At 54.8% G+C, this 26,198-nt stretch overlaps 1 protein-coding gene across 1 annotated transcript in view; it reads right to left on the reverse strand.

Annotated features, from left to right (window-relative positions):
- LOC147700550 (early activation antigen CD69-like) overlaps positions 1-17,482 on the reverse strand; it is a 57,254-nt gene extending 39,772 nt beyond the window's left edge. Inside the window, exon 1 of the mRNA XM_086929120.1 lies at positions 17,179-17,482. Within this exon, the coding sequence (XP_086785246.1) occupies positions 17,179-17,482 (304 nt within the window). The remainder of the gene's footprint in view (positions 1-17,178) is intronic.
- Between the last annotated feature and the right edge of the window lie 8,716 nt (positions 17,483-26,198).

A 26,198-nucleotide genomic window follows, 5' to 3' on the forward strand; every position in this document is an offset into this window, starting at 1 on the left:
TGAGAAGAAAGCCCCTTTCCAGAGCAATCCACTGGACCTTTGAACCCTCACCTTAGTAGCTGCAGTGAGACCACCACACATGACCAAGTGTTGCACTCCAGCGTCAGCAGAAGAAAGCACTGAAAGCCTTGTTAGTTGTTAGCTGTGCACATGCGTGTAATAAACTTCCTGAGCCCAAGGTTCCGCCTTCCTCCCCACGCCCCTTAACGTGATCCTCTGTAGGAGGGTTCACAGTGGGGGGGGGGCCTCTGCAGGTCCACGCGGGGGGGGGGGGGGTGGCCTCTGCAGGTCCACGCGGGGGGGGGGTGGTGGTGGCCTCTGCAGGTCCACGCGTCCTCTGCAGGTCCGCGCGGGGGGGGGGGGTGGCCTCTGCAGGTCCACGCGCGGGGGGGGGGGTGGCCTCTGCAGGTCCACGCGCGGGGGGGGTGTTTTGGCCTCTGCAGGTCCACGCGCGGGGGGGGTGGCCTCTGCAGGTCCACGCCCGGGGGGGGGGGGGCCTCTGCAGGTCCGCGCCGGGGGGGGGGGCCTCTGCAGGTCCGCGCCCGGGGGGGGGGCCTCTGCAGGTCCGCGCCCGGGGGGGGGGGCCTCTGCAGGTCCGCACCCGGGGGGGGGGGCCTCTGCAGGTCCGCGCCCGGGGGGGGGGGGCCTCTGCAGGTCCGCGCGCGGGGGGGGCGCCTCTGCAGGTCCACGCGGGGGGGGGGGCTCTGCAGGTCCACGCGGGGGGGCTCTGCAGGTCCACGCGCGGGGGGGGGCTCTGCAGGTCCACGCGCGGGGGGGGGGCCTCTGCAGGTCCACGCGGGGGCTCTGCAGGTCCGCGCGCGGGGGGGGGGGCCTCTGCAGGTCCGCGCGCGGGGGGGGGGGGCCTCTGCAGGTCCACGCGCGGGGGGGGGGGGGCCTCTGCAGGTCCGCGCGCGGGGGGGGGGGGCCTCTGCAGGTTGTTGTATAGCTTTATTTCGAAATGTTTCATTTCATAAAAGCATTACAATAAAAAAATCAATGTGAACATAAAAACAGTTGTACATCAGGACTAACAAATCTCAAAAAGGACACTATAAAATATACAACATTATAAGCAGCATCCAATCTAAAAACATTTATGCAAGTACATAATTACCACCTTCGAGTCGGAATAATGGGGAAGGGACACATACAATAACAACTGGGCCAATAAAATATAGGTTGGCATCCTTACTGGAGGATCATTCTCCTCGCGGTTCTTATCCTCCAAGCCCACCCCAGGAATTTTGCCAGGCCACAGGCAAACAGTGGATGAGGGTCTGATCTTAACAGCTGTAGGGCCTCCAAGTGTGACCGAGTGCCCAGCCTCGCGCAGAGCGGTTTCAACCATCTGCGACGGGGAGCAGCGTAGGCTGGGCATTCGAACAAAAAATGGGGTATGGATTCATCCCTGATCGTGCAGAAAGGGCAAGTTTCTGTGGTTTGCCATGGAGGTTTCCATTTGGCTGTCCTTGTGCCTAAGGGCAAAACCCCAGCCCTAAATTTGAAATATAGCGCCCTATCTACTGGATTCGAAATCACATCAAGATAGGGTTCTCTAATAGGACGGCATTTGAAAGCCAAAAACTCCTCAGCTGATCTGCACAAAATCGGATGGGACACTCTCTCGTTATCCACCCACGACCAGAATATTTTGTTTAACAGCTGTTTGGGTGGTGAAGATCTGTTGGCCCAAGCGTCATCCAGGCCTAAATCACAAAGGAGGCGCTTTACTCCAAGGAGCCAACCGATCTTATACCAACCCGGGGTTGAGAGAAGTTCGCTTAGTGCGTCCGCATAGCTTGAGAGTTCGGGGACGTTCCATATGCGGGCCCACAGAAGAAGGGGACGTAACTTGGCCTGATCGGCTATGGATCGTGTTCCTGTATCAAGTAGAAGGGGTAGAGTGGGAGAGCTATGGGGAAGCCGCATTAGGTCTTTATGAAACTTGTTCTCCAGATGGGATAGGGTATCAAATTTCTGGGTACCCCACAACTCAGCCCCGTACAATGCCGCACTCACAGCTTTTGCCTTGTAAATATCGAGTATCACCCCAATGGGTTTAAGGGGTGAGGCACGGTGTTCTTTTAGGAGGGCGCCCGTAACCCTCCTATGTGTCAAAATGGTTTTTTGATGATGTGCCTTCCAAGACATGGAATCGGAAAGTCTGATTCCTAAATAATCGAATTCCCTGACCCTTTCTAAAGGTACTGAGTCTATAGATGGCGGGTAGACTGTCTTCCTGGGGGGATTCAGCACAAGGAACTTGGTTTTACTTATGTTAATAGCCAAGCCCCTTGCGTCACAAAAGCCCTGGAACCTCGTTAACAGGGTTTGGAGGCCCTTCGGGGATTTCGAAATTAACAGGGTATCATCTGCGAACAGGAGCGTTGGTATCTTCCTGCCCGCCAGGGAGGGAGCATCTGCTGGTAGTTGGAGAAGGTGCTCTACCACTCCGTTTAGATATAGAGAAAACAGAGTGGGAGCTAGCACACACCCCTGGCGGACGCCCCTGTCAACAGGAATCCGAGATGTTTTTTGGCCCTGCTGACCCCATCTAATTTGGGCAAAGTTGCTTTCGTGGAATTTGATGGTTAAGGCCAACAAGTACGCGGGCATGCCCATGCCCTCAAGTACAGCCCACAGTTGGTTACGTGGGACCAGGTCAAAGGCAGTCCGTAAATCGATGAAGGCGAGATACAGACTGCCCTTGCCCAGTTTGACCACTTTCCAATGGAGCATTAGGAAGCGGAATGTCTGCTCAATCGTACCGGTTCCAGATCTGAAACCGGCCTGAAAGTCAGACAAAACCTGCATTTCCTCAGCCCACTGCAGGATCCTACCCAAAACTACCTTCCCTGCTACCTTCTGGGTGGAATCAAGCAGACTTATGGGTCGGTAGTTAGCAGGGTCGTCCCTGCAGCCCTTTTTAAAAATGGGGACGACTTCCGCACCCCTCCATGAATCCGGGAAACCGCCACCCACCAGTGCCTCGTTCAGGAGTTTAGCAATGTATAGGCTCCAGACCTCTATGTTGCTACGTAGCAAGTCACCAGGGACTCCATCTGGGCCTGCCGCCTTATTGGGGACGATACTCCTGATTGCTATTTCCACCTCCCTGGATGAAAAGATGGGGCCAGGATGAGGGCTATTATCTGGCACTATGTATCTAGTACCCCTACTTGAACCCGAAACCCCCAAGGAGTTAGCGTAGAGTTTAGAAAAGTGGGCTAACCAAACTTCCCCAGTGATGTTACATGTTATCAGGGAGTCAACAGGCCTGTCCCTGCCTCTAATCAGAGCCCAGAAAGCCCTTGAGTCCTTTCTAGAGCCAGCCTCCATTAAATCACTCCAGAAGTTAGTTTCGTGAGTGACCTTTGCCACAGCTTGGGTTTTCTTGTAATTTTTCCTCGCTAGTGAAATCAGAGCCGGGTCTTTATCACTGACCGCCCGGATTAGCTCACTTTTTGCTTGCCGGCAAGCAGGGGAGTACCATTGATCTCTACCCCTAATCTCCTTTCTCCGCTTGGACCCCCCCCTCCCCTCAGGGACCAAGAAAAGATTACTAAGTGATGCAATGGTCTCTACAAATGGCACAAGGATAGGAGTGTCGGAGTCCAGCGTGCCTATGACACCCTTAGCTTCCAACATTATGATCTTAGCATGGGCCATTCTTGAAGCATCAGCAGCAACCTTAGCCCATTTCAATCGTCTCCCGCAGTTAGAGGGAACAACTTCATGGGATGACTTCCAAGTTAGCCGGGATGATGCTGTGGCCTCAGAGTCCCACGGGAGAGCAAGCGAGAGGACCAAGGGATTATGGTCACTATCCGTGGTTTGTTGGACAACCATATCATGGACATATTCCCACAAGTTGTAGTTTAACAGTAAGTAATCAATTCTGGAGGTGTGTCCAATCCTGTTGAATGTGTGCACACCCCCAGTATCTGACTTACAACGGCCATTCGTGGCTCTGAGGGCGTGTTCCAAGCAAAGTGCGTTAATATCGATGGCATTCTGTGACCATTTCTTGATGGGGTCAAGAGAGAGCAAGGGAATGCCTCTCTTGGCATCGTCCTCCCATGTGTCCAAAATGTCCTCACTGTCCAGAGGCTCAAAACAGCAATTAAAATCCCCGGCCAGGATAATGAAGGAGTCAATGTTACAGCCAGTTAACTCCTCTTCAACTCCCGTTAGAGACAAGGGGCTCAAGTTCCCCGCCCTGGCCCCCCTGAGATACAGGTTAAAAAGCTCTAGAGTCTTGCCCCCTGGGCATTGGATAGAGAGTCTCAAAAGATCTGGGGATGGGGAATTTATATGTTTTACTGTGATCCCCAACGATACACTAACCCAAATGAGAAGGCCGCCAGAAGGACGGCCTTTACTGCCTTTGGACCTGGAGGCCGGCACAGAGTAGGTCGTGAAGCCAACCCTGTGCACGGGCTCCAGGCACCAAGTTTCTTGTAGGAGGCAGATCCCAAAAGGCTCCATAAAGGAAATCCAGTCAGGTTTATCAAAGTTCCGGGCAAGCCCTGCCACATTCCAGCTCAGGATTTTAAGCTGGGGAACACCTGCCAGGGTCTTACCAGGCTGTGGCTCAGGAACTGGAAAGGTGGTATGGATATCACCAACCCTAGGAGATTGAAAAGGAGCTGCAGGTGACAAGACATCAGGTGGGGTCATGCTAAAGGCTAAGGGAATAGTAGGAGAACAAGCAGCTAAGGGCCTCTGCAGGTCCGCGCGGGGGGGGGGGGGGCTCCGCAGGTCCACGCGCGGGGGGGGGGGCCTCCGCAGGTCCACGCGCGGGGGGGGGGGCCTCCGCAGGTCCACGCGCGGGGGGGGGGCCTCCGCAGGTCCACGCGCGGGGGGGGGGCCTCCGCAGGTCCACGCGCGGGGGGGGGGGGCCTCCGCAGGTCCACGCGCGGGGGGGGGGGGCCTCCGCAGGTCCACGCGCGGGGGGGGGGGGCCTCCGCAGGTCCACGCGCGGGGGGGGCCTCCGCAGGTCCACGCGCGGGGGGGGCCTCCGCAGGTCCACGCGCGGGTGGGGGGCCTCCACAGGTCCACGCGCGGGTGGGGGGCCTCCGCAGGTCCACGCGCGGGGGGGGGGCCTCCGCAGGTCCACGCGCGGGGGGGGGGGCCTCCGCAGGTCCACGCGCGGGGGGGGGGCCTCCGCAGGTCCACGCGCGGGGGGGGGCCTCCGCAGGTCCACGCGCGGGGGGGGGGCCTCCGCAGGTCCACGCGCGGGGGGGGGGGCCTCCGCAGGTCCACGCGCGGGGGGGGCCTCCGCAGGTCTACGCGCGGGGGGGGCCTCCGCCGGTCCACACGCGGGGGGGGGGAGGGCCTCCGCCGGTCCACGCGCGGGGGGGGGGGGAGGGCCTCCGCCGGTCCACGCGCGGGGGGGGGGGGAGGGCCTCCGCCGGTCCACGCGCGGGGGGGGGGGGGAGGGCCTCCGCCGGTCCACGCGCGGGGGGGGGAGGGCCTCCGCCGGTCCACGCGCGGGGGGGGGAGGGCCTCCGCCGGTCCACGCGCGGGGGGGGGGAGGGCCTCCGCCGGTCCACGCGCGGGGGGGGGAGGGCCTCCGCCGGTCCACGCGCGGGGGGGGGGGGGAGGAGGGCCTCCGCCGGTCCACGCGCGGGGGGGGGGAGGAGGGCCTCCGCCGGTCCACGCGCGGGGGGAGGGGGGCCTCCGCCGGTCCACGCGCGGGGGGGGGGAGGAGGGCCTCCACCGGTCCACGCGCGGGGGGAGGAGGGCCTCCGCCGGTCCACGCGCGGGGGGGGGGGGGGGAGGAGGGCCTCCGCCGGTCCACGCACGGGGGGGGAGGAGGAGGGCCTCCCGCCGGTCCACGCGCAGGGGGGGGGAGGAGGGCCTCCGCCGGTCCACACGCGGGGGGGGGAGGGAGGAGGGCCTCCGCCGGTCCACGCGCAGGGGGGGGGGGAGGAGGGCCTCCGCCGGTCCACGCGCAGGGGGGGGGGGAGGAGGGCCTCCGCCGGTCCACGCGCAGGGGGGGGGGGAGGAGGGTCCACGCGCAGGGGGGGGGGGAGGAGGGCCTCCGCCGGTCCACGCGCAGGGGGGGGGGGAGGAGGGCCTCCGCCGGTCCACGCGCAGGGGGGGGGGGAGGAGGGCCTCCGCTGGTCCACGCGCAGGGGGGGGGGGGGAGGAGGGCCTCCGCCGGTCCACGCGCGGGGGGGGGGGGAGGAGGGCCTCCGCCGGTCCACGCGCGGGGGGGGGAGAGGAGGGCCTCCGCCGGTCCACGCGCGGGGGGGGGGAGAGGAGGGCCTCCGCCGGTCCACGCGCGGGGGGGGGGAGGAGGGCCTCCGCCGGTCCACGGCGCGGGGGGGGGGGAGGAGGGCCTCCGCCGGTCCACGCGCGGGGGGGGGAGGAGGGCCTCCGCCGGTCCACGCGCGGGGGGGGGAAGGAGGGCCTCCGCCGGTCCGCGGGGGGGGGGGGGGAGGGCCTCCGCCGGTCCGAGGGGGGGGGGAGGAGGGCCTCCGCCGGTCCGCGGGGGGGGGAGGAGGGCCTCCGCCGGTCCGCGGGGGGGGGGGAGGAGGGCCTCCGCCGGTCCACGCGTGGGGGGGGGGGAGGAGGGCCTCCGCCGGTCCACGCGCGGGGGGGGAGAGGAGGGCCTCCGCCGGTCCACGCGCGGGGGGGGGGAGAGGAGGGCCTCCGCCGGTCCACACGCGGGGGGGGGAGGAGGGCCTCCGCCGGTCCACGCGCGGGGGGGGGAGGAGGGCCTCCGCCGGTCCACGCGCGCGGGGGGGGAGGAGGAGGGCCTCCGCCGGTCCACGCGCGGGGGGGGGGAGAGGAGGGCCTCCGCCGGTCCGAGGGGGGGGAGGAGGGCCTCCGCCGGTCCACGGGGGGGGAGGAGGGCCTCCGCCGGTCCACGGGGGGGGAGGAGGGCCTCCGCCGGTCCACGCGCGGGGGGGGGGAGAGGAGGGCCTCCGCCGGTCCGAGGGGGGGGAGGAGGGCCTCCGCCGGTCCACGCGCGGGGGGGGGAGGAGGGCCTCCGCCGGTCCACGCGCGGGGGGGGGGGGGGGAGGGCCTCCGCCGGTCCACGCGCGGGGGGGGGGGGGGCCTCCGCCGGTCCACGCGCGGGGGGGGGGGGGGGGGGGGGAGGAGGGCCTCCGCCGGTCCACGCGCGGGGGGGGGGGAGGAGGAGGGCCTCCGCCGGTCCATGCGCGGGGAGGAGGGCCTCCGCCGGTCCACGCGCGGGGGGGGGGCCTCCGCCGGTCCACGCGCGGGGGGGGCCTCCGCCGGTCCACGCGTGGGGGGGGGGGGGCCTCCGCCGGTCCACGCGCGGGGGGGGGGGGGGCCTCCGCCGGTCCACGCAGGGGGGGGGGGCCCCCGCCGGTCCACGCGCGGGGGGGGGGGGGGGCCCCCGCCGGTCCACGCGCGGGGGGGGGGCCTCCGCCGGTCCACGCACGGGGGGGGGGAGGAGGGCCTCCGCCGGTCCACGCGCGGGGGGGGGGAGGAGGGCCTCCGCCGGTCCACGCGCGGGGGGGGGAGGGAGGAGGGCCTCCGCCGGTCCACGCGCGGGGGGGGGGAGGGCCTCCGCCGGTCCACGGGGGGGGGGGAGGAGGGCCTCCGCCGGTCCACGGGGGGGGGGGGGAGGAGGAGGGCCTCCGCCGGTCCACGCGCGGGGGGGGGGAGGAGGGCCTCCGCCGATCCACACGCGGGGGGGGGGAGGAGGGCCTCCGCCGGTCCACGCGCGGGGGGGGAGGGAGGAGACCCAAAGACCATAGGGCGAAAAACGTGGGACACAGTAATTGTCACATCACCAGAACTCTACATACCGCCGACCCCCTTCATTTGTTGCATCACCCAATGTGTACTTCATCTGTGGTACTAAAGCCTACACCTGGCTCCCAAAAGGCTGGGGGGGCTCTTGCTACATTGCCTTTGTTCTGCCTCCGACCTGCACTGCACCTGCTGGACATCACCAAGAAAAACGGTCCGGAGACACAGACCAAGCAGATTCTGCTGCATCCCAGTTTCTTGATGCAGTTGAAGGCCTTGTTCCACTTTGGGGTCCGATGGCAAACAGCCAAGCCATTCGACACTTGTCTCAAGCAGTAGAGATTGCTTTGAACATCACAGCTGGCAACCTCACCAACAACACTGCCGAGCTTCTAGCGGTCCGCCTGATGACTTTACAAAACCATCTTGTTTTGGACGTGGTACTAGCAGACCATGGAGGAGCATGCCGCATCATAGGTGCCAGCTGCTGCACCTTTGTCCCTGACAGCTCGCCTTCTGTCTATAAGGCAATCGAACATCTACACAGACTGGCATCGGAGATCCATCAAGAACAAGAGACTTGGAAGCTGGTTTTGGGGCATATTAAAAGAATGGGGGTGGAAAATATTGATGATCCTCTTGGTTCCGATTTTTATAATATGTGGCTGCTGTTTGGGGATACATTGCATACCACCCTTGTGTTCTCTATGTTTGAACTCTTTGTGCCCTAAGACTGTAGATTCTCGCATAGAACGAATTAATATAATACATGACACAGAGATACAGAACATTATGGGGATCGGAATAGATTAGCAAGATGTCTTGGGAATGTTCAAAGGGAGGGCTGTTAAATCGCAGTTTACAAACGTGAACATCACCGGCGCCATCTTGCCTAACAAGAGCCATTGCCCGCACATAAACGGCATCCATTTTAGGTGCCGTGGCCATCTCGCGCTTTGCGAGTCACCCACGATTCACCCTGACCTCGCAACCATCCCCGGTGTCCTGATTCAGCATGACCAAATGTTCTGAGGTCATAAAACCTTGTCCTTGTGACAAGGCCCTGGAGCCACTTCCCACCCTAAACGCGTTTGTCCTTTCATCCTCCACACTCAAGCAAGCCCATCTGATAACCCCCAACTGCTCCTGGCCACTCGATCCTGTCCCAGGCTGTAAACCAGGCCTTGCGGATGTGCTTTATTGCCTCCACACAGCAGGACTTGTTGCACGAACAGAAATGTGTGATCTTATCACTTACATAACCCTTAGATCTGACCGATCTAACACATTTACAGATCCTGTCGGAATGTCCAGCTGCGAGATATCAATCACTAATCAGGATCTGGGTGAGGGACGACAAACTGTTGGGACTCTGTGAGAACCTGCTGGGGGCGGGAATTCGTAGGATGTTTGACCACCAATAAAGTTGCTGTAAAGTGTACAAAAAGTGGAGCAGCGGAGAAGTTGGTAGAGCATCTCCCAAAGACATTCTTCGTGTCTGCGTTGACATTTTCTCCTCTGGAGAAATAAACGTATTCTTGCCTTCCAGTTTCCAGCGCCTACCTCTTTATTTTGGTAACTATTATTGAAGTGAATTAGAGGCGTCTTGCGCCAAGCAGCCTGGGTATTCGTTAGAAATTGGTTGTTTTTCCACAAGTAATACTAAAAAAAGAAACAAATCAGTTAAAATTCAGAAAGGGTCTAAAGACTTGGCTTTTTAGCGGGTGAGTCCTAGTTAACCCTACCCAATCCTATCGATCTGATGGTAGCACCTGGATACCTCCGGGTATATGCAGCACTGTATAAATGCCTCATTTACGTTTCATCATGTGTGATTTCCTGACATGGGGACATTTGTTGAAGCACAGACTACACAAACCTGAGCACACCACACTCAAATTACCAAACCCACCACAGACGTGTTACGTTTTCATCATCTCTTCTATGGTGAGAGATCTGACTGGCGGTTCCCACAAGTGTATTTTTGTCCATTAACGTTTAGAACAGTCTATAAGTAATCTGCATGCTACAAGCGAGTTATCCCCTCATCCCGCTGCATGTTTGTCCGGAATATCTGCAATTCACGGGGACCTTCAGCTGCTTCTGCAAAAAAATGCAGCAGTTGCAAACAGCCTTGAAAGATAAAGCTTTATGAAACTACAGCCCCTGATTCTGCCACAAACTCTGACGATCGTAGGTTGGAATATGTGGGGCCATGTTGTATACGAAGAACTGGCTAAAGTGCTGAAGACATCAAAGTGCATCCCTCAGTGAGTCCCAATGAGGCATTCTTACATAAATCCTGAAACATGGTGCCAGGTTGCCCCGCTACACAAAGGGTATCCAAGGACTCAGTGACTGCACAGTGCCACTCTCCATTGATGCCACTTAGAAGCAAGCACTGGTAGAACAAAGCCAGGCGCACAAAGCCTCAGAGAGGAAAAAGAGACAAGTCAACTTGTTAGGTCCGCACAAGTCTTTCAGCGTGTGTGGCCAGAGGGGGAGGATGCCTTTTCGCGTGTGCGTCTCTATATGTGCATTTGTCTCTGTAAGTACGTCTCTTCTCTGTGTGTGCATCTTTGTTTCTATGTGCGTCTCTGTTTGTGTGTGCATCTCTATACATGTGTCAGTCTTTATGTGTGCGTGACTGTCTGTGCGTTTCTATGTGCGTGTCTGTCTCTCTGTGTGCGTTTGCGTGTGTTTGTCTCTATGTGTGTATTGGTGCATGTTGTCGTGTCCCCTTCAAATCATACAAGGACACTGACTGAATATTCACGAGCTCTTTATTGAACATCTAGCTCGGTTCCCGTCCCTACTCTATCTGACCCTTTCCTGTCTTGACCCCACCTCTTCCCCTCTACCCACCTAGCTCCTCCCACCCCAACTACTGGACTGTCAACTCTATAACATCTCCCCCTTTCTTAACAAACAGTAGTGAAAGTGAAACTTAGTCCATTTCTACGATCAGTCTCTTTGGAGGCTGCACTTGGCGTTGGGGTCGAGCCGGTGTAGACACAATGTTCTCTACCACTGGCTCCTGCACCATGAGAGGTGCAGAGTCAGGTGTGCCAGCCTCTGGGACACTGGGGTTCTCCAGCGTGGAAGCTGCAGGCGTGCAGTCATGTCTTTCAGGAGGGCATTTCCTAAAGTGGGATGCATTGCGGGTGACTCGCCTATTCTCTGATTCGGCGGTCACCATGGTGCCCTTTTGCTGCACGACCGTGAGGGGCTCGTCCTTGAAACGACAGTCAGTTTTCTGGCGCTGCTCTTGTTTGACGAGAACCCTGTCGCCTTCCTTGAGGGAGGGTGACCGTGCCCTCCGTTTGTGATCAGCATGGTCCTTCATCCTCTCTTTGTGATACTGATCTGTTGCAGCCATGTCTTTGATCTGATGGTCTGAGAGGGGTTTTTTCAGTGCTCCTTACCAGGTTGGGATCCGAGTTCTCGGTGTCCTCCCAAGCATGAGAGTGGCAGGGCAGACGCCCGTCGTGGAGTGAGGAGTGGTTCTGTAGGCACAGAGGACTTCGTTCAGTGCCGCTTGCAGATCCTTCTTCTCAGCGGTGGCCTGTTGGAAGGTTTTCTTGATGGTAGACATGAACCTTTCAACAGTGCCGTTGGCTTGCGGCCAGAGCGGGGTGACCCTGCGGTGCTGGAAGTCCATCTGTTTCGCAAAGTCGCCGAATTCATGCCCGTTGAACGGGGGCCCATTGTCTGTTTTGATGATTCTGGGGACGCCCCAGGTTGCGAAGACCTCTTCAAGTACTTTGAGAGTACAGGTGGCGCTGGTGGAGGGGATAAACTGAGCCACTGGGAATCGGGAGTACTCATCCACGATGACGACTACGTATTTCCCTGACTGCAGAGGCCCATAGAAATCCATTGCAACTTCTTGCCACACCCCGTCAGGTAGTGGGGTCATCTGGAGTGGTGTAGGCGGAGTGTTGGGGCTGGTTAGTTGACAGGGATGACAGTCCTTCAGAGTGTCCTCGACCATCTGGTCTAGAGCTGGAAACCAGACACGCTCTCTAAGTGCTCTCTTGGTGGATACGACCCCTCGATGACCCTCATGCGCTAGGTCGACTACTCCTTGTCTCAGGGTGGCTGGGATGACTATCCGGTGGTCTCTTAGAAGGAGGCCGTCTTCGGTTATTGAGAGTTCATCAGAGACGTGTCGGAAAGCCTGGAGTTCTTTCCTAACATCAGGATTCTCGTCTTCGTCTTGTGGATGATGTCTCCACCTGTTGGATAGTATGCGTTTCATCACAGTTTGTAGAACAGCGTCCTTGTTGGTTGCTTCCCTGATGGTGTGCATTGGTATGGCTGGTGGGCGAGCATGACTTGACACGAAATGAATGTATTCCTCTGCTATGGAAGAAGTTGTCTCTGCGGAGTCCCGGGGGTGGCGGGACATGTAATCAGCAGGGTTCTCTCCCTTCCCCGGTTTGTGGACGATCGTAAATGTGTACTCCTGCAGGCGGAGGCCCCACCGCTCAATCCTGGGGGGCATCTTGCACTTTGGATTTCCATAGATCGTTACGAGTGCCTGATGGTCGGTAATGAGCGTGAAGTGTTTCCCATAGATGAAGATGTGGAAGTGCTCGCACGCCCACACGACCGCCAGGCTCTCCTTCTCAGGCTGGGAATACTTCCTTTCCGGATCGGTGAGGCTGCGGCTGGCGTAGGCAATGATTCTCCGTTGTTCCGAATCGTCGTCATACTGAGCCAGGATCGCCCCTAAGCCCACCGGACATGAATCTACGGTGATCTCTGTCTTCCGTCTGGGATTGAAGTAGGACAGGCAGTCAGATGATTCCACTGCCTGTTTGATGTCTCTGAAGGCGCGCTCGCATTCCGGGGTCCAGTTGAAAGGCTGGTTGGCTTTCGTGAGGAGCCTCAGTGGGTGGCTTATGGTGGCGTAGTCGCGAATGTAACGAGCGCAATAGCTCGCCATCCCGAGAAAGGAGCGCAGATCATTCACGTCAGTTGGGCTTTTGGTGTTGTTGAGCACAGCTACCTTGTCTGGATCGGGTTTCATGCCGCTTGATGAAAAAATGTGGCCGAAGAATTTCAGTGTTGACTGGTGGAATTCGCATTTGTCTTTATTAAGAGTCAAGTTTGCGTCCATTAGAGCATGGCAGACACGGTCAAGGGCGATGTCGTGTTCTCGGAGGTTTGTGCCGTACACCAGAATGTCATCACTGTAGTTGAGTGAATTTGGGATATGGTGGATGATCAGGCGTATCGCCTCTTCGAAGATTTCGGCAGCCGAGGAGACGCCAAAACTGAGACGTTTATATCGGAAGAGGCCAAGATGCGTGGCAAATGTGGTGATGGGGCGAGAGCTGTCATCCAGCTCGAGCTGGTGGTAGCCCTTGTTGAGGTCCAGTTTGGAAAACACCGTAGCTCCGTTGAGTGCCGTAATCATGTCGCTCAGGTGTGGACCGGGGTGCCTTTCCCTTTCGATTGCCGTGTTCGGCAGGCGCATGTCTACACAGAGACGGACCTTGTCTGAAGTCCCTTTTTTGGGTACAATAATTACCGGGGACACCCAGGGAGTGGGTTCTTCGGTGCGTTCAATGATGTCAGCGTCCAGGAGATCTTGCAGCTCTTGGGCCACTGCGGATTGCAGATGAAACGGCACTCGCCGCGGATGTTGAGCAATTGGTTTGACTCGCTCATTGATATGTAGATGTACTTGCCGACCTTTCAGCTTGCCCAGGCCCTGGAACAGAGATGGAAATTTCGCGGTGTAGTTGGAGCTGTCGTTCACGTTGAATAGGATGTGCACCAGGCGCAGGCGCTCAGCAGTCGGAAGGCTCAGTAGGCAGTCGGCATCGGGTCCTTCGATGACGTGGATGACTGCTGGGATGGTGGTGCCTCCGTGCGTGAGGGTGGTGTCGAACTTGCCCAGGCACGGGAGTGGTTTTCTTGACATCCAGGTGTATACCCGGACAGGTGCAAAGCGCAGATGAGGTTTGGGGACCATTCGCTCTTGTTCGGCAACGGAGATGTAGTTGAGGGATGCGCCACTGTCCATGACGAATTTTGCCGCATGATTGCCCACCATGATGTCAAGCCGTGGGTAGCGTTTGAGCTGATCGTTGTCAGCAATGTTGACATACTCTGTAGTGTAGGACGATCGCCTGGATGAGGAAGACCTGGAGTCTCTCGAGGGAGAGCGGCGATCCCATCTGGAACGTCTGGATTCACGACTGGAGTGAGACGACGCCGGGGATCGATCAGGTTCACCCTGAACGGCTCTGACATGGTGCCGTTTGGTCTCTGTCCTCGAGGATCTTTGCTGGCTGGCACGTCGGTCATTGCCGCCACGTTTCTCTCGGTGGTAATCGCTGCACATAGCCTCGAAATGATTGGATCGTCCACATTTTCGGCAGCGTTGGCCCATAGCGGGGCATGAGTCAATGTGAGGGTAGTCATACCCGCACCTGAAACACCGTCTTGTGCGTTCAGGTCGTCGGTCTCTCCTCTCTGAATCTTTTGGCCGGTGGTCTGTTCGACGTCTGGGTGAGAATCTGGATCGGCGTGATCTGTCACGCGGGTTGCCTCTGTAGTCCTGTCGTCCATGTCGTCGGTCGGAGACACGGTTGGCATGTTCGCGGCTAGTGCTGGGCTTGACTTCGATATCCGCCGCATTTTCTTCAGCTTGGTCATATATCCGGGAATTCTCCTCAATTTCCGCCAGCTCTTGTGGCTTCCTTAGTAGTCGTCGCCTCAGCGATTCTGAGTGACATCCTGAGATTATTTGGGACTTGATGGCCACATCCGGCGAGAAGTTTGCGAAGTCGCAGTATTGGGACTGGCGTCGCAGTCGGTGTATGAAGGAGGTTAGTGGCTCATCCTTGTCCTGGCGCTGTTGGTGGAACTTGTGTCGCTCATAATCAACATTTCTTTTGTGCAGGAAGCGGTTGTTCAATATATCTTTCACTTTGGTATAGGTGTCACTGTCGTCGGTTGGGATCTCTCGCACTATCTTGCTGATCTCGCGCCCTCCTAGATTGCGAAGGGTTATTATTTTGTCTTTGTCTTTCTCGATTCTAGAGCCTTCAATGTAGTCCTCAAAGTCCTCCAGCCATTCCTGCCATTTGAGGCCCATGCTGCTTCCTGTCGTGATTATTAAGGGTTCTGGCGCTCGCAGGTGCGTGCCTTTGACTTCCTTTTTTGCGGGAGTGTCTTGCGCGGGAGGGTTGGACATCTTGGTGGTGAGGTTTCAGTTCTGATGCTTGACCCTGGTCGCAGTTGCTGGTGTCCGTTCCCTCTACCTCTTAGGTAGAGGTAGGTGCCAATGCTTGTTTGTTTCCTGTTGCACTCACTTGGCACTGACTGCTCGTTGTCCGCCCTTCACTGTGACAATTCGGGGCTGCCAGTGCTTATTTGAGTTGTCCGCCTGACCCAAAGATGGCCGCCCTCTGTTCTAATAGGGTCTGTCTCTAGATCTGCCTGACTTTAAAATGGCCGCTCCCTTCTGGGAGACACGAGGCTTTCTCTCGCTCTTCCAGGTGCACTCGCACGTCGCTGCACGGCTGGGCTCGCGCGTGCAGATAGCTGCCGGTTGCTGCCTGTCAGGTAGGCTCACGCTGCGGGGGCGTTTGGCTGGCGGACCACTCGGCGCTGCCTCCTCATCACGCGCGCGCCGACCTGGCGCTATTCTTCGCGCGTCAGCTTCCCTCGCCTGCACAGTGTCACGCAGTGAGTTGGGGCAATGTCGGAGTGGGCTCCCGACTTTCACTCACGGTTTGGCGGGTTGTCAGGCGGGTCTCGCGCCTCCAGCGCGACCGGCTCTCTTCTTCCGGCGCCCTGCCTTCGATCCTGGCGGGCTTCGCGCGTCCAGCGCGATCGGTTCTCTTTCTCTGCGCCCTCGCTCGGCGCACTGTCTGCTCTTCTTCACCCGTTCTGAGGACCGCCTGGTCACGCTCAGACTTCTCTTGGTCACGTCGGGTCTCTTCCGTGGCGCCTCAGGACCACGGTCACAGCGGAGCTCTGGGCGCTCTACGCTGCGGGACGGGGCTTGTTCTGGTGGGTTTGCAGCTGTATCCCACCCTCGTCGCCAGCTGTCGTGTCCCCTTCAAATCATACAAGGACACTGACTGAATATTCACGAGCTCTTTATTGAACATCTAGCTCGGTCCCCGTCCCTACTCTATCTGACCCTTTCCTGTCTTGACCCCACCTCTTCCCCTCTACCCACCTAGCTCCTCCCACCCCAACTACTGGACTGTCAACTCTATAACACATGTGTCTCTCTGTATGTTTGTCTCTGTGTACATGTCTACTGTTAGCCTCACTGGCAATGTAAACATGGCAAGGGAACGCTATAATACACATACTTACTCCATAGATACATACAAACCTGCCATTCCCTAACACACACCAGCAAACATATCCAGCTAAATATAAACAATGCCAAATTCTCTAACTTTAACTGATGTGAGACATGTTGCATTGCAAATGCTTGTTTTAGCTTTCCTGATGGTTATTGTTAGATATTTCGTAATTTGGCTTTCACCCCCCATCTCGAAGGAACAAAATTGTTAACAGTATGGAGTGCGGGCGCGTTCAATCCGACTACACAAACCAGAATACTGTGACGAGACAGCGCAGCGCTACATTGCTTCAGATCAGCCACTGAACAGCTGTTTACAGCGCTTCGAATGTGACCCTCGCCCTGGGTCAAGCATCCATTTAATGGGGGTCAGTGTGTGACCATTCTCAGCAGAGAGGCCACACCTAGCGCCGCCAGGAGAAAGTTGCCGGGCTTCTGTGCTCTTCACCCTGTATGTGCTGAGACACCCAGTCTACAGGCTCGACCCCTGATGCACCTGTATGATCCCCGCCCCCACTCCAACAACAAACCAAAAGCTGTTGTATGCGGAAATGTACAATGTGAGAAACAGTGATATGAGAGGCTTGTCAAGAATCACGCGGTTACGAACCAGGATTTTAAATTTGAGCTTGACACATGCGAGTTAAATAACATTCAGTTTCTTTAATGGGTATTAAACTGGGTTATTAAGCGGTGCCTTTTTGTTTGCCACATGCAGGGCCGGTTCTATGATTTGCAAGGCCCTGGGTCAAAAGTGAATGAGCGAGGCCACTCTAATTTACTTAAGTGACCCTTATTTGCAAGGAGACGGAAACAACAGGGCACACGATCGATGCGGAGCCCCACGCTGGTAGGCTGAGTGTGAGGCCCTGGGCAGCTGTCCACGCCTAGCCCCAACCCTGGCCACATGCATGCCAGCCTCCAAGGGCACGCTGCACCTTGTGCCAACACCCAGCTGCTGCCAGCCATGTGGCAGCCATCGGTGCGTTACAATGCAAACTGGCATGATGTGAAGCGAGGGGGTGGGAACGTGCGGTAAATGAACTCCGCCAGGCAGGTCAATCAGAATGACCCTTAAGCATTGACTCCATGGGGTGGGGACTCACCTCTCACGCCGCCCTCCTGCTCCTCCCGGGGGTGGGCTCCGGCCCCCTCTTGCTGCGGGGTCTGTTTTGGGGTGATCGGCAGCTGGCTGCACCCCAGCTCTGCTTCTGGGCTCACGGTGACCCTCACGTCATCACTGGCCCCGCGGGAGGGGCGCCTGGGGCTGTGGAAGAGCCTCCGATGCGGCCCCTCAGAGGATGGAGCCTGGAGCAGAGCCCGGGAGGGTCCCTCCTCCCCCGGGCCGGGGTCCCCGGAGCGGGTACTCCCCGGTGCCCCCTCTACGCGCCCCTGTGCCCCCGCCTGCATCATCCACAGAGCCTCGTTAGAATTTGAACCGTCCGATCTTCGCGGGGCAGAGTTCACAAAAGCGCGGGCTGAGAGGAAGGATTGGTGGAGTCACTTGTGGGGGCGGAGCTGCCAAGCACCCCCCCCCCCCTCACCACAAGCACAAAGAAGCAGCAACGTGTATCAAGAAGCAGCTGCAGTCCCTCTGAGGGGGGCTGACCTTGAACCCCGATCCGTGGGGCGCACCTGACTGCAGGATGGAGGCAGAGGGCCCCCCCCCCCTAGTTTGAACACGGGAAACGTTTCACGTCTCTATTTCGAGGTGACTGTGCACGTGGACTATGCCACCTAAAGCACAGATACGAGGGGTGCCCCCTCCTCCCACGTAGGCAAGGGGGGGGGGGGGGGGGGGGGGAGAAATTAAGGGTAGAGGATGTGGTCTGGCGGCTACAGCTGTTTTGTGTCAGGGAACCGCTGCTCGTGTAAAGCGCTCCAATACCTTCCGGGCGAGTTCGCGCTACATAAAATCTGCAATAACAAACAAAAAACAAGCATTGGCTTAGCCTCTAGGTCTCGCCTTTTGGATGTGAATGCAATGTTTTGTGCCGATATCGTTTAGCATCAGCAGGTGCGATGTTACGCGTCTGTGCACAGCTCATTTACAAGCTGGGGAGGTTGACGGAAGAGAAATGAGGAAATGTAGCACTTAAAGAAAAACAAGTATTTGCAATGCAATAGGTCTCGCATTCGGAAAGTTTGAGCTATTGGTATTGTAAATGACACATTTTGTATTTATGTGTTGGTTTTGAAAATAGCAAAATAAATAGCTTTGTCATTTACAATGCCAATAGTTTTAACTTTCGCAAACGTGACACCTATAGCATTTGTAATGCAATATGTGTTGTATTTACGTGACTTAGATATATTGATATTACAAATAACAATGGCTTTTAATTTATTTTAATAATTAATACTTAAATAAAAGTTATTTTAATTTATAATGGCAATAGCTTAAACTTTAGTTAAATAACGTTTGTGAAGATTATGTTCAGTGTATTTTATTGTGACGAAAATCCAAGAACAGAAGTGAAATATTAACTTATTTTTTGTGACATTTGTGATAAAGCTTGAAACATTGGGAGAACATATTTGAAACAGTTGTTGTTGAATGGTTGCACAGAGTGATACTGTTGCATTCAGTGGTGCTGAATGATGCTGTGGTGCTGAGTGGTGATGCTGTGGCGTTCAGTGGTGCTGAGTGATGCTGTGGCGTGCTGAGTGATGCTGTGGCGTTGAGCGGTGGTGAGTGATGCTGTGGTGTTGAGGAGTGCCGTGGCGTTGAGGCGTGCTGTGGCGTTGAGGCGTGCCATGGCGTTGAGGGGTGCCGTGGCAATGAGGGGTGCCGTGGCATTGAGGGGTGCTGTGGTTTTCAGTGGTGCTGAGTGATGCTGTGGTGTTGCGTGATGCTGTGGTGTTGAGTGCTGCTGTGTAGTAGAGTGGTGCTGTGTAGTAGAGTGGTGCTGTGTAGTAGAGTGGTGCTGTGTAGTAGAGTGGTGCTGTGTAGTAGAGTGGTGCTGTCGCATAGACTGGTGCTGTGGCGTAGAGTGGTGCTGTGGCGTAGAGTGGTGCTGTGGCGTAGAGTGGTGCTGTGGCGTAGAGTGGTGCTGAGTGATGCTGTGGCATTGAGTGATGCTGTGGCATTGAGTGATGCTGTGGCGTTGAGTGATGCTGTGGCGTTCAGTGGTGCTGTGGCATTGAGTGGTGTTGAGTGATGCTGTGGTGTTGAGTGATGCTGTGGTGTTGAGTGATGCTGTGGCGTGGAGTGGTGCTGTGTAGTAGAGTGGTGCTGTGTAGTAGAGTGGTGCTGTGTAGTAGAGTGGTGCTGTGGCGTAGAGTGGTGCTGTGGCGTAGAGTGGTGCTGTGGCGTAGAGTGGTGCTGTGGCGTAGAGTGGTGCTGTGGCGTAGAGTGGTGCTGTGGCATTTAGTGGTGTTGAGTGATGCTGTGGTGTGGAGTGATGCTGTGGCGTGGAGTGATGCTGTGGCGTGGAGTGATGCTGTGGCATGGAGTGATGCTGTGGCGTGGAGTGATGCTGTGGCGTGGAGTGATGCTGTGGCGTGGAGTGATGCTGTGGCGTTGAGTGATGCTGTGGCTTTGAGTGGTGCAGAGAGATGCTGTGGCGTTGAGCGGTGCGGAGTGATGCTGTGGTGTTGAGTGGTGCTGTGGTGTGGAGTGATGCTGTGGCGTTGAGTGATGCTGTGGCGTTGAGTGATGCTGTGGCGTAATTAGAGATGCAGACACCTCACACAACCGACCCTATGCCGCACCCCTACACAAGTGTTCACGTCTGGGTCCACTACTCCACTTGCATTGGCTGGAGTGTTCACTACAGAAATCACTCATGAGTCTCGGACCAAGGTGTATGTCACCAGAGGTGGGTCAGGAATGCTACTTAGCTGCCGAACTGATGAGCACCTGCAGTTGGTTGCCTTTGCCTTCAGCGTACATCAGGAGAGTGTGGAAGGCCTGCTGGCAGAATTTGGACCTCTATTTGGAGGAATAGGATGCCTGAAAGATCACATGATACATCTTCACATCAACAGCTCCATTCAAACTGTTGCCCTGAAACACCAAAAGGTGGCTTTTCATCGGAGGCCAAAGGTGGAGGAAGGGCTGAAGAAATTGGAGCGCGCCGACATTATCGAGCAGGTGGATGGTCCGACTCCATGAGTGTTCCCCATCGTGGTGGCGCGAAAGCCCAAACATCAGGGAGAAGTGAGAATATGTGTGGACATGAGGCTACCAAACCAAGCAATCAAGAAATAACCTCATGTGACGTCCACAGTGGATGACATTGTGGCAGAGGTGAGCGGCTCCCAGTGGCTCTCTAAGATGGACTTGCGAGCTGGATATAACCAGCTACTCCTGGACCTGGAGTCAAGGGCCATCACAACCTTCTCCACTCATGTTGGTCTTCGAAGATATAAGGGTCTCAGAGTGTTGAGTGCAGCAGAAGTCTTCCAAGACACCATAAGAGTTGGATAGCCGGCCTAAAAGGGGTCCTCAAAGTCAGTGATGACATTTTGGTACATGCACCTACGCTGGTGGACCATCTTGATCACCTAAGAGACACATTTGAGCGCCTGAGAGACAATGGCCTCACGCTCCATAGAATTTTTCTTGTATTCCTTCAGAAGGAAATAGCATTCTTTGGATACTAATTTTACAAGCATGGAGTATTACCCGATACATTCAAATGGAGGAGGATCTGAGACAGAGAGCGCAAGAGCGCAAGTGAGTGCCATGGGCGCTGCTGGTGCAGCGCTTGGTGAACTTGCAGCCTGCACCTGGGACCCCTCCCACCATCGAGGGTGGGAGCTGCATTTGGCAGTTCGACAGTTGGCCTACTGTGGTGGAACAATAGCGGGGGGCAGCAGCTATACTGAAGGCTAGAATCAAATCTCTGCCCAAACTGGCAGGCATTAGGCCAGTGCGGTGGTAGGGCCCAGCCAGAGACACCAAGGGACCCCCAGGACCCTACACTGCACCTTGTTTGCACTTGTTGGTCCCCCCTGCCCCGAACCCCATGGAACAAGACTGGGTGGTGCTGAGGTGGAGAGAGAGTGGACCGGCCCAGATTTTAGGGATATCTGGGATTTTAAGGACCATATGCTTAGACAGCTCGGATCGTTTCCACTGGCCTTTTATCCAGCAGCCTGGTCTCCAAGCAGCAAGTCCAACCAGATCCTCTGAAGGCCAAAAAGGAATCTCAAAGGAAACAAATAAAAGCCAACAGGCAGGCGCAGCTACACCACAGCTATTCAGATAGCCTGTCAGCTACCAACAGCTCGCTGCAATACATTAAGGCAAGGCAACCTGTCACCATCCACAACCCACTGCGGGAACAGCAAAATCTCCACCGTGTGATGGCTATATCCACCCCTTCTACCCAGGGGTGCTCCTTCCCCTTGTCTCCTGGTTGTACCCTGGAGCTACCCGGTGCGGCTAACACAGGTGGCTAAAACTGATGGGGAACCCAAGCGGACCAGGTGCAACTCTAGCTCCTGGTACAGACACCTCCTAAACTCCAGATTCCATTCTGGGAGGCGGAACTCTTCCAACTGCCCTTGGGCCTCCACCTACCCAAGCACTTAGGACCCAGACAAAGGCATCACCCTCTCAATAAAAAAAAAAGTACAAGCCTGCTAGCGGCATGGCCAAAGCAGAAATCTAATTCCGCCTCAGAAGACATGCCATCACATGCAGATGCATGTGGGAGAGCAGCAACCCGGCCTATCAATCCAAAGACATATGATTTGCGCAGCTGGGTACAGACCTGGGACACGATCTTTGCAGTGTACCCCTGACACCAATAGCCAGGACGCCGAGTGCCCTAAAGATAACTCTATCAACGTCTCCTCACCTGCAAAAGCGCATGGCACACTCACCACGATGGGCGCAGATACCAACATCGGGACCGGACCAGCATTTGCATCCCCTGGAATAGAAACCTCCAATTCAACAGCTTCAGACACTGCACCAAGCTACTCCAGGGAAGCCAGTCCCCTCCAAGAGAAGAAAAGGTCCCACTCTTGCCATAACCTGGTAGCTCATCAAGGCCCAGCATTTGAGCCCCCCAACATGGAGGAAAGAATGCAACAAGGAAGCCTCCATACTGCCACTGCCCTAGAGGGACTAGACTGCATCATCAGTCCGCTCGACACCTCAAAACCGACCTCTCATATTTTGTGCACGGATAACAAAGCCACAATGGGCAAGCCTCATCAAGACCAAACCTTGCATATGCGTAATGAGGGCTCATGCATCATCAAAAAAAAAGGAAGGGAGTTAGAGGAACTGTAGCTAGGCTCGCCCTCCAAATACTAAAGTTAAACAAATGGTCTCTGTTTCCAGATTCCTAAGAGCCTTGCTAATTTTTATAGATAACAACCAACACACACTGGGGTCGATTGTGGAAACATGATATTGTGTACAAAAAAGGAGAAATTGCTCCTTTTTTAGGTGTCCCCTCACTCACCAGGGTTGCCCCACGGTGACATGCTTCATCATTGGGGCCATCCCAGTCCTCTACGGGCTGGGGCGTGCTGCGACTTGCGACAGTTACGTAGGAGCACTTTTTTAGACTATGTGTGGTGCATGTGTATTTGAGGAGTGGACTATGTGATGTGTGTTAAAAATACCTGCCCAGTAGGTTCACAATAAACTTTATTCTTGCCTCTAGGTGGTAATATTAAAAACAGGGTGGAAAGATAGGGTGCCCTAAACGTAATGTGTCAAGGTGTACCTATCAACTCCTATCGTCGACATGTTTCGTGCATACCCCAAGCACTTCTTCGGGACTACACAGGGACCAGCCCTGTGTTCGCCACTCCTTAGCTCTTCAATGAGTTATTGGTAAATAAGATTAGAATTTAAAGTTACCTGCAGCAAACTATATTAAGTGCATGCAATAATACCTACGTATTTGTTCCAAAACACGTGGTTCCTGAAAAATAAAAGACAACTTGAAAAGACACGGGGTGAATTACCCCAAATCTTATCACACATAGTTCACAAGGTGGAGATGTAGAAGGAAAACGTGATGATTTTCTGTGATTTTTAAACAGACATTTTGACCGTGGTTGTATCCATGCACAAAACGCGTTTCATTTCGTGCATCGTAAAGTGATAAAAACACCTCTCTTAGGGACACACCCAGACATTCATCTGTCATACACACTCATACATACATTTCATGAGACCTAACTGGGCCCCATGGATTCGGAGGGGTTCGGTATCCTAGCAGCTCTGGTGAGAAAACGGGAGAAATTGGATTTTGTAAATAGCAGAGCATCGGGTCGATTAGCGATGGTAAACTGACCCGTTGGATGGCCATCGTTTCCCCGATTTGACTTACTTGTGCACCGGATATCTCCCGCTTATAGGCACCTACTTGTGTCCCTCCGGTCCGGATGTTATCGGACCGAGGGTTTCTGGTCTGTTTTAAAGGAAGTTCCCGATCCCGGTTTGCTGACGCATCCGTGACTACGCTCATTGGGAAACTAGAGCGTATAGTTAAGCATCTAAGCTCGCAGGTGGCGGCCATCTTGAGTGTGACGCTTCCTTGTTCGTAATTTCAAGTGCTCATGAAAAGTATTAAACGGCATCATTTACACCCCAGAATCAATTTTAGGTGTTCCAGATGGTATATACTATAATGTCAGACATTTCTTTTTTACAAAAAAATTTTTTTAAAAAAGTTTCTTGAAAAAGGTATGTAGATGATCCAAATTGGATTTTGTTCTACCCTCTTGATTAATGGCAGTATATTTAAATAATTCTCGAGGCTGGAGTATTAATTACTCCCAAAGTCAAAACAGACCCTCAGTGCTTCTAGGTACTCTTGGGTTGGTGATGGTATATTCTCAGGTATTCATTAATGGGTTTTTTCAAAACACCATTAGCATGTCTCCCAAGGTCAAACCAGACCCTCAGTACTTCTAGGTACTCCTGGGTTGGTGATGGTATATTCTCAGATATTCATTAATAGGTTTTTTCAAACACCATTAGCATGTATCCACACTTGTTTCAGTTTAGTTTGGTCTATTTCATTACAGGTACAGTTTGATTCCTCAAAAAGGTTTTTCATGTTTAGGTGAATTGCCCCCATGGGATATCATCATTTAATCCCACTATGTGGGAGCGGAGTCTGAACACCCAGGGTTGTTCTTTTTCAAGTAATTTCTTTTCCATTTCTGCATGGGGTTGTTGGGTTTCCAAAACCACCCACCGCATGTCATTAGGCGTATGTCCCTTTTCTAGAAAATGTGTAGTCATTTTTGTATTCGAGTGTTTGCACCTAAAATTGCTGCGGTGTTCCACCATCCTCGTGTTCACCTTCCTTGTTGTCATCCCTATATAGTGCAAATTGCACACACATGTGATCATGTACACGACCCCTGACGTATTGCAATTGGAAAAGGATTTCAGATTCCAGACCAGGCCAGTGTTACATGTCACCTGTTTGGTTGTATCGGTTAGGTGGCATACGCTGCAATTGGAACATGGGTGGTGTCCCAATGGCAATAGATGTAAGCGTCGAATCGGACCTTTCACATTCTTTGGACGTGTATGAACTACCAAATCTTTCAGGTTTTTTCCTTTCCGGTGACTGAACATTGGTTGGGTGATGTTCAGACCTCCACTGTTCAACGTTTTCCAATGTTTTTTTACAATCTTTGTTACTTGCTGTGAGGCTACAGTATAGGTAGTGATGCAGATAGGTCTTCTTTCAGAGGTATCTGCAGGTAATTCTCTAGGTTTTGACTCTAGGAGTGCATCTCTATTATTATTCGATGCTCTTTTTTTGGCCTTTGAGATAATCTTTTGTGGATATTGTCTTTGGTATAGTTTTGTACACAGTTCTTTGGCCTGCACCTCGTAATCACATTTCTCAGAGCAATTCCTCCTTAGTCGTAGAAACTGTCCAAAGGGCAGATTTTCCCGGAGTTGTCGCGGGTGAAAGCTTTCAAAGCTTAATAGACAGTTCCTCGACGTTGGTTTGAAATGTGTTGTGGTTGTCAGTATTCCTCTTTCAGCTTTGATATTTAAGTCAAGAAAGACTAATTGTTCTCTACTCATTGTAGAGGTAAATTTTAGAAAGGGGTCTTGTAAGTTCAGCCAGTCCAGGAAGGAGTTTGCATCCTGCTCATTGCCATTCCAGATGAGGATGACATCGTCAATATAACGTCTCCACATCTGGATCTTTGTGGAGAAGGGGTTGTCTGTGCTTAGGATTCTTTTCTTCTCTAGCCAGTGGACATATAGTCCCGCCACGCTCGGCGCGAATGTGCTTCCCATGCTAGTTCCATGGGTCTGTCTATACATTGTTTGTTGGAAAAGGAAGAAGTTTTCGGTCAATGCGAGGCGGCAGCATTCTAACACCACATGTCTTGGTGTTTTATATTCCCACTCGTTCTCAAATAGGATGTCCTCCAGAATTTGTAGTGTTTCCTTATGGGGCAAGCTCGTATAGAGGCTCTCCACGTCGAGTCCAATCAATATCTGTGTGGAGGGATCGAAAATGAGGTCTTTAATGAGGCACAAAACTGATTTGGTGTCTTGTAAGTATGTCTCTGTTTTCTGTACTAGCGGTCTTAAGAAAGCGTCTGCAAACTTAGACAGCGGCTCTAAAATCGATCCGATCCCAGAGACGATAGGTCTCCCGGGTGGTTTTACTAGTCTTTTATGGATCTTTGGAATCGTATAAAAATACGGAGTTCTTGGGTGTTTATTGTCCAGAAAGTCTGCTTCCTTTTTGGATAGCCAGTCGTTGATCAGACACTCTTCCACCATTCCTGCAATTTCAATTCTCAGGCGTTCTGTTGGATCCACCCTAAGGATCTCATAATTCCGTTGGTCGGCTAGTAATCTTAGACACTCATTCTCATAATCTGTTGAATTTTGTATCACAATTGCTCCGCCCTTATCGGCTGGTTTTATTGTAATGCTTGTGTCATTTGCCAATTCATGTATAGCCTCCTTCTCAGTTTTACTAGTATTGTAAAATGTTTTCAATGACCCGGTGTCCAGGTCCATCACATCCTTCAGGATAGCTTTTTCAAATGCCAGTAGTTCCACTGGTAAACTGGTGGCTGGGGGGGTGAATGAGGATTTCTTCTTCAGTCCTGTGTCACTCACAGCTCCCGCTGGTTGCGGTTTGTCTTTAAAATAGACTTG

The sequence above is a fragment of the Lissotriton vulgaris genome, chromosome 7 (genome assembly GCF_964263255.1).
Source record: "Lissotriton vulgaris chromosome 7, aLisVul1.2, whole genome shotgun sequence".
NCBI lineage: Eukaryota > Metazoa > Chordata > Amphibia > Caudata > Salamandridae > Lissotriton > Lissotriton vulgaris.